The sequence below is a fragment of the Austrofundulus limnaeus genome, unplaced genomic scaffold, assembly GCF_001266775.1.
Source record: "Austrofundulus limnaeus strain Quisiro unplaced genomic scaffold, Austrofundulus_limnaeus-1.0 Scaffold1544, whole genome shotgun sequence".
NCBI classification, from domain to species: Eukaryota; Metazoa; Chordata; class Actinopteri; order Cyprinodontiformes; family Rivulidae; genus Austrofundulus; species Austrofundulus limnaeus.
In genome coordinates this window covers 4766-13312 of record NW_013953946.1, presented here as the reverse complement: position 1 = coordinate 13312, position 8547 = coordinate 4766, and the positions used below count along the sequence as shown (strand labels likewise).

Below are 8547 nucleotides of genomic sequence, written 5' to 3'. Positions count from 1 at the left end.
TCACGTTCTCTCGTCCTGGCCACACCTCCGCTCTCTAACCCCCCTTCCCCTATCCACACCCCCTCCCCTACCCACTTTGATGCATTTTTCAAATTTCGCCTTGGGGCGGAGTTATCTTTTCACAGGGGGGTAAGTTACACTTTAAGTAACAAAATAAACTTAYAGTGTGGAAAGCCACAGATTTACGTATAAGTGAAAACACTATTTTCTGGTAGTAAATTATGTGTTATAGTTAAAGACTTTACATATTGAAATAGACCTGATGATGTATTGACAACGTAAACAGTGAAAAGTTATTGAGCGTGACTTTTGGTTTTTGGTTTAAAATACAGACTAAAAAGCATGAAAGGAACTGTATTTTTGAATATAATTTTGTCATTAAAGACAGTATGAAGCGAGGCTGCATCGATCCAAGTTCACTGTCTCTCGTCTCATCATTTCTCCTGTTTATTCAGGAGAGGTTCTTCTGCTGTGGGTCTGACCCTAGACCGGACCTGTAACACATGCTGCTGATTGAGGTTTGAAATAGTTGTTGGAGGTATGTGAATCTGCACCAGCGTAAGTCATTTTTTGTAATAGTATAAATGAGAGGGTTTTATATTGTATGCTTTGACTTTAGTTTTTTGTTTTGTTTTTCCTCTGCTGTATGGAGAGAAAGAGAGGAGAGTTTTTTGAATAAATGGAGACAAGTTCCTGTGCTCCAAAGTTATTTGACTCTGTGGTTCTCACACTGGACAGGTTTTCAAGCCCTCATAGCTCGCACAATACAGGGAGTACTAATTGAAGGAGGTAAAAAAAATTATCCTTTTTGTTCGGGCTTCACTTTTCTTTTTCTCTGTCAGGAGTCAAGTAAGGATTTTATCTTTTTTTGTAGGTAAATATATGGTTAAGTAGATAGTTTAGTTTGACAATACTTTAAATTAAATAAAACTAGCTACACATTACTTTCTGTTTTGTTTACTTTAAAGAAGTGAGGAGTAGGGAGACGAAAAAATATGTTTTTTGATACTGAGAGACTAGACGAGTAGATCTCGGCAAACTACCGACTTCAAAAGTAGCTCTTGGTTCAAAACAGGTTGGGCACCCCTGAATTACCCCATTGTTTGAATCACTTTTGAAAACATTAAGTTCCAAATTTGGCAAAAATGACAAAATCTCACCAAATAAAAAATGTGAGCAAATCAGCAAAAGCCATTTTCACTTCTCAGTAAGTATGACACCCACAAATTGTCCATCCAACCGTTTTTTTTTTTTGTTTTTTTTCCCCCACTTATCCAGGATCGGGTTGCAGTGGCAGCAGCCCAAAGAGAGTGTCCCAGACTTCCCTCTCCCAAGCCACTTGGGCCAGTTCCTCTAGGGCAGGGGTGTCAGACTCATTTTCACCGAGGGCCACATGAGCGTTATGGTGGCCTTCGAAGGGTCACTTTTAATGAACTTTGATGTTTCATGTTTAACTTTGACTAAACAGAGTTTTAATATGTCCTCTTTTAAACACTGATAAGAACTAAGTGTATGACTGACTAAATCTGTAATAAATACAGAAATCTTATTAAAAATAAAACAAAAAAGTTTTACTCACTGATGAGTTTCTAGTGAGCATTATGGCAGATTTAGTTTATGTTTGATGGTGACTTTAAAGCAGCTTATTTTCAGACATTAGTACTGTGCTATACAACTAAACTGCTCAGTTACGTCAAGCCAACAGCTCAGGGACAGGAATTTTTTTATTTATTTTTATTTAATTTATTTTTATGAAATTAATTTTGTTGCATTTAACCATAAATTTAAAGTTTACCATTGACATAAGAAACAAATTTCATGTTAAAGTTAAAAAAAAAGGAAAAAATATTTTTTTGGGGGGGGGGGGGGGGGGCACACGGGAGCCACGTGGGCCTTTTGTTTGACATATGTGCTCTAGGTAAATGCTTCAATTTTTTTGTTTTATCTGTTTGTCAGTGAATAAAGCAATTTTCATGGTTTTTATCCATTGTTTTTGCCACCCTGAAAATAGCACTTTAGACTGTCAAAATGAGGTGCAACTGGTCACAAGAGTAAATTGACTCCTTGCCCAACTATGAAAATCTTAGGTGCATTGGATTTTGTTTTTATTCTCTAATTAATAAACATTTTAATCTTTGCAATGAAAGTTATACCTAACTCTAATAAAAATGTAACAACTTGATTTGTTTCAATACCATTTGATACAGAAAACATCTGTTGACCTCAAATACGTTATTGGTTTTAGTGGTGAAGTTTGTTATGAATTAGCAAAAATTATCACAAATTTTATAGGCAATTATATATATTTAATTTGCTTTAGAATGTTCCTTATATACTCTTTCTCCTATTCTATGTAAACCTATGCTGCCCAGTCAATTCTGTGCAGGTCTCTAATAAAGTAAGAGGACAGTCTAATAAACATCTGATATGAATACACTGTTGTAGCTCAAAATAATACGGAGCCCACGATGGGACGTGGGGAATTATTTTCTTTTGTGTTCCCTCGCAAACCTTTGTGATACTTTTGCGTTATCTCACAATACCATTGCATTACCTTGCAATACTTTTTACGTTCCCCTTACAAAAGTTTGCATTCCCTCACAATATTGTTTTGTATTCCCTTGCAAAAGTTTGTTTTTTTGTTAACTGCATTTAACCCATGGAAGTATATATAACAGATGGAGTGCTCAGAAACCACATGACCGTGTGAAGTAGAAGCTAAGGGCTACAGCAAAACCTAAGCATAACAGATTACCATTACTGCACATGTTGGCAACATAACAGAAAAAAGGACTGTCAATGTAGAAATCATAAAAAAACTATTCATAATAATATTAACGTAATTATTATTAATACTGTATATTACAGTTTATATAATCTGTCTAATGTTTTAAATAATGCCAGAAAGGCGTTATGGATTTAAAAACAGAAGCTAAAAAGGAAAACGTCTTTGATCTTATTTAGCTCAGTGTGATCTGAGCAGAACTGAAGCTAATAATATAGCAGTTTAAAACTAAAATAAGCTTATAAAGTCGATGTAATCACTGTTATTTATTGAACTGGTTAGCAGATGTTAGCTTGTGGAGCATATATACAGAGTGTAGTGCTCTGCTGAATCTGCTACAATTAAACAAACCATTAAATATTACAACCTAATTTGTCCTCTGATTAATATTTAGACCTACTAATAACTAAGAGTAAAATAATAATATAAATGTAAGTATTTTTAGGGTTCTGTTAGAGGAACTTGATCTGTTGAGAAGATGGTTAGCTAATATCAGTAGACAAGTTTCATCCTATAACCAGGTATACAGAGAACATTTTTTAAGTGTTGACTGGTAAATATTTATTATTATTTTTATGACAGTAAGAAGACATAATAAATATACTTTATTACTAACTTAAGTCATAATTTTTCATCTAGCTTAAGTCTACATTACAGACTGAATTCAGGTCTGGTTTAGGTCATTGTTATTTATAAATTTTGTATTTTTTCTAGTATAAATCTGCTGTTGTACATGATTGCTGAATGAAATTAACATAGTAAATAATCTATTGTAAAAATATTACAGATAATTTGTGAAACAGATCCATTTCGGATTGCTGTTTATCTACTAATGTGCTATGGTGGCTGGAAGCCAATGCCCTGTTCAGTCACTGTTTATTCTCCTCCATGCTGTCACAGATGCTAACAGTGGACGGGATAGGCGGGGCGTAGTCTAGGGTTCTTATTCAAGTCTATGATTAAACCATACTTTTATTTTGAAATATTCATTTCCGAAACAGGATGTTTCGCAAGTTCGGGGAATTGACAGTGATTATTGCATGGCTGCATAGAGTTAAAATATCTGCATATACTTTGAAACAAATACTGCACATACTTTCGTACATTCATTCCAAAGCTAAATTAAAGTAGTAGGCTAAGTCCTGTATTATGGTGAGTATGTGATTTAATAAACCAGCAGGCATAATTGTAATAAACAGCTTTTGCGAGGGAAAGCAAAACTTATTGGAAGGAAATGCAATAGTGCATGAGAACACGAAAGAAAAAATCCCCCCATGTCCCCTCGAGGTCTTCAAAAGAAAAAGACCAACATTTTAGACACTTGAAAGAGAAATCTGACCCTGTTGTTTCTGTAAATATTGATTGCTTGTGTAACAGAATCATGTTTGTTTGTGTCACTGTTCCAATGTTTTGTTTGGTTTGTGTCACTGATTTGTTTAATTCTGTGTAAAAACATGTCTTATTCATGCCCTAACGTTCACTAATCAGATACTTCCACTTTTCAACGTCTTCCTGCTCAAACTGAAGAAAGGTGAGACATTTAGCGTGTGAAGCCTAATAGAAAAGCACTGTCTGTGTGCGAGGGGTGGAGGTGGGGTGACGTGTGTTAGCAGTGACTAATCTCTACCTGGGGCATGGGTGTGTCCCTGTATCCTGCCTACGTCATCAGCCTAATTTGCACAAGTTATTTCCTGTTGAGGTCACAGTTGGCCACTATTATAACTTGTTAGCTGCATCAGCTGATGGCTTGATTACCTAAAAGCACCTTTTGTCACACTTCAGGTATTTAGATATTTTCCTACAAGAAATTGTGTCTCCATTTTTGTTTTTAGAAACATTTTTAATGCCTCAGACACAAAAACAAAAGTAAAGCAGACTAAATCAAAACTTGTTGGTTTGTCAGCCTAAGAGGGCAAAATAAAACACAAGCAAAAAATAAAATAAAACTGATGATGAAAACAAGTTACCTCAAAAACAGTTTTTCAAAGCATAGATCAATATATATCAAACAAACTTTTATTTTGAAAACTTCATACATTAAAACAACAAAAGCAATAGTAAATATCAGATTTGATATCAAAACCCAAACAAGACAGACAATAAAACAATATTTCTAAAACACACTCAACAAAAGAAAATGCAATTTGAGCTCACTTTGTGGATTCCATGAAGAGATGCCATTGTCACGGCAATTGCCAAGACATTAGGCCTGTCGCGATAGACAATAAATCAATTAATTGCACGATAACTTTTTTTGAGGTCGGTAAAAAAAATGAGGTAGATAAGTTTCATTTTCCTGCTTGTTTGTTTACTTCGTATCTCTCCCTCTCTGTGCTCCGCTGCACAGGAGCTCAGCTGACTCCTCCCCTCCTGTTTTCTTAGTGTCGGGAGGAGTCAACTCTCGCTTTAGCTTGAGAGCTCGTTGCTAAAGAAACGTTTCAAAGCAGAACGCGGCTGCTGCAGTGTCGGAGCACTAGAGCCTGAATTTCGCTGCGGAGGGAGGGAGAGAGAGAGAGAGAGAGAGGAGAAGGGGTGGGGGCTGAAACTCCCCCAGACCCGCGACAAACTCGTCATGACTTTACCTGTAGCTCCCAAAAATAACAGGAAACTTAAACGCACCATCTGTGTTTTAACAAAACACCCCCAAAAACCTGTAGCTGTCCCAACAACTCATGAGGAAAACTCTGAACTGTCTGATTTCCTCCCTCGCAGCGCTCTGCTTGTCTCCTCTTGTCCCCTTCTCACACACACACACACATAGACACGTTTGTTCTTCTATCCTCATGGGGACTTTGCATTGACTTTCATTCATTTACCAGTATTTTCTATTACCATTTGACCCTAAACCTAGCCTACACTTTACATGGGATGTGAACTGGGCTTATGTCCCCATAAGAAACAGTGGGTCCTCACCAGGCTGTGTAGTTTGCTTCATCTCTAAAGAGATGCTGCTCTTTAATGTTTATTTACTGTCATAGTTGTGTGTGGTGTTTAATTTACATTTTGTTGTTCTTTGTTTTTTTTTTAATTCAAGTGCATTTTTGTTAGAGACTGAGAGTCCACTTTGTTAAACATTCTTTAAAAAATAAAGTTTATTGATTTATTACACTTGCATATTACGCTTTTATAATTATTAGTTGTAAAATGGTCACCAGGCAATATTATCGCTTATCGCAATAATTTGTGAGACAATTAATCGCCCAGCAAAATTTGTTATCGTGACAGGCCTACGAGACATGTGCAAAAAAATCATTTTTTGGTAATTATTTTGCATGTACATGTATGATGTATTACAGGGGTGCCCAACCAGTCGCTCGCGGGCGACCGGTCGCCCGCCAGCTGGTTCCCAGTCGCCCGCGAAGCGCAGCCTTGCTCTAACAGCTGACCAGCCGGTGTTACAGCAAGGTACATGTACATTATATGTACATGTATTCAGTGGGTATTACATGTAATTATTCCATAACCTGGTACAAGATATGTGATTGTGTGGTCATTTTCTTTCATTAAAACAATTTTCATTTTCTTATATAGCGCTTTTCTATCCAACCAGGACACTCAACGCGCTTCACACTACAATCTGTGCCCTCATTTTCCCATTCACACAGCACTCTATTATGTCCCTACAAAGCTAGCATATACAATCATCTATGGAGACTAATCAGTGCCAATCACATTCATACACTGATGGGACACGCATCATTAGGGGTGAAGTGTCTTGCCCAAGGACACAACAACTGAGACAGCTTGACGGGGGATCGGACCAGCGACCTTCTGGTTCCAGGACGACTCCCCTAAACACTCTGCCACAGCTGTCCCCAAGAACTTTGTCTCCAATGGACAGATGAGCACTTTTGGTGCGCTTGTTGTACTGATGGGACTGGTGTTGTTCTGACAAGGAATGCTTCTGGGCTATTTCAATAGCACTTTTCAGAGAGGAGAACAAGAGAGTTGACATAGGAATCATAATCCACGACAGTTGAATCATTCAGGTCATGATTGAACATTATGTCGACTGGCAGCGTTGGGACCCGCCTAAACATGAGATAAAAGGGCGCATAACCAGTCGTCTCATGAATGGTAGCATTATAAGCAAATGTGAAGTTCTGGATTTGTTCTGGCCACCGCTGTTTCTCTTTAAGAGGAAGTGTACGGAGCATTGAACCCAATGTGCGGTTAAATCGCTGTCACAGCATTTCCCATAGAATGGTACGCTGTGTTGTATGGGATTTTGCATCACCCACCAACTGAAGAAGTTCTGCGACCAGGTTGCTTTCGAAGTTGGTGCCTTGGTCAGAATGTATACGCTGTGCGAAGCCACATACACAAAACACATGATCCCAGAGTTTTTTGGCCACCTGTTTTGCCATCTGGTTAGCACAGGGGAATGCATGGGCTAGTTTGGTAAAGTGGTCAGTGATTAATAAAACATCTACTGACCATTGCTTGCTGTCCTCAGCTGACCAGAAATCCAGGCAAACCAACTCCATTGGTGCATGAGCTGCTGGTTCTGGTGTTTTCCCTAGTACACATCTCTGACAACACTTGACGTATGAACACACATCTTTTTCCGTATCCAGCCAATAGGAGCTCTGCCTCGCAAGAGACAAGAGTGCAGTCCTGTCCTTGATGGCCTGCTAAGTCCTGAATGCCAGATAGGGCTTTGTCTCACCAACAATGGGGTTGTACAAACTGAAAACTTTTCTGCTTGGTCACAGAGTCCTTTGTCACTCTATACATCACATCATCACAAACCTCCAGCTTATCCCACTGTTCCAGCAGTCTGATGGCTTTCAAGTCTCCACCAAATCTTTCTCGTCTGGGTGGTCGTTTTCTGGCAGCAACAGCATGGATCACTGCATCCTGTTGTTGGCTGTGCTGTAGTTCCTGAACGGAGAACACATGTAATGCATCCTGTCCACCTTGTTGTTGTTGAGTGTGTTGAGTCAAACTCAGAGCTCTAGATTCTGTTCCCTCAATCCAGTCACAGTGGGCTTGGCAAAGAGCTCTGACCTCAGCTGTGTCATAAACACCCTTCAGTATTGGCTGAGCCATTGATCTATCAGACTGGGGTTGACAGCTGAACCCAAAGACATCCTGCACAGAACCTTCATCGACTTTGTTGGCTTCTTGTGTCAAGGAATCTGTGACTGATTGGTTTTGCAAAGGGCTTGCGACTCAGGGCATCAGCAACCACATTACTCCTTCCAGGTAGGTGCTTTAGGTCAAAGGAGTATGATAAGCAAGCGTTGACACCCATCAGATTTCGCATGCAATTACCCCCTTCTCTTGGCTTCGTCAAGAGAAGGGCGTAATTAAAGGGGTAAGGGGTGTAAGGGGTTTATTATCTGTCCAGATGGTAAAGCTACGCCCCTTTAGCTAGAGACTAAATTTTTTCACAAACGCTTCATTTAAGAGCCATGAACTCTAATCTTTGGGCTGGGTATTTTTGTTGTGATGCAATGAGGGTCTTGCTTGCAAAGGCAACAGGTCAAGCTTTTGATTTTCCTTGTAGCACTTGTGATAATGCTGCTCCAAGACCATCCAAAGATGCATCAACAGACAAGATAAAACAGTTCATCAACGTCTGGATGAGCAAGCACAACACATTCCAATAGCATGGTCTTCAACTTGTGAAAAGCATTGTTCACATCTCTCTGTCCAGTCAGTAGGTGTAAGCTTATGTTAGGTGCCTTGGAAACTCCTGTCCCTTAAAGTGTAACTTACCCCCCTGTGAAAAGATAACTCCGCCCCAAGGCGAAATT

At 38.8% G+C, this 8547-nt stretch overlaps 1 protein-coding gene across 3 annotated transcripts in view; it reads left to right on the top strand.

Moving 5' to 3' along the window:
• Positions 1-8547, top strand: part of LOC106535730 (major facilitator superfamily domain-containing protein 6-A) — a 46156-nt gene that overhangs the window by 34650 nt on the left and 2959 nt on the right. The window contains exon 7 of one of the 3 annotated variants that reach the window (XM_014032802.1): positions 456-538. The exons of the other annotated variants lie outside the window; for them this stretch is intronic. Within the exon in view, the coding sequence (XP_013888256.1) occupies positions 456-500 (45 nt within the window). The 3' untranslated portion in view covers positions 501-538. The remainder of the gene's footprint in view (positions 1-455; positions 539-8547) is intronic. 3 annotated transcript variants of the gene reach the window in all.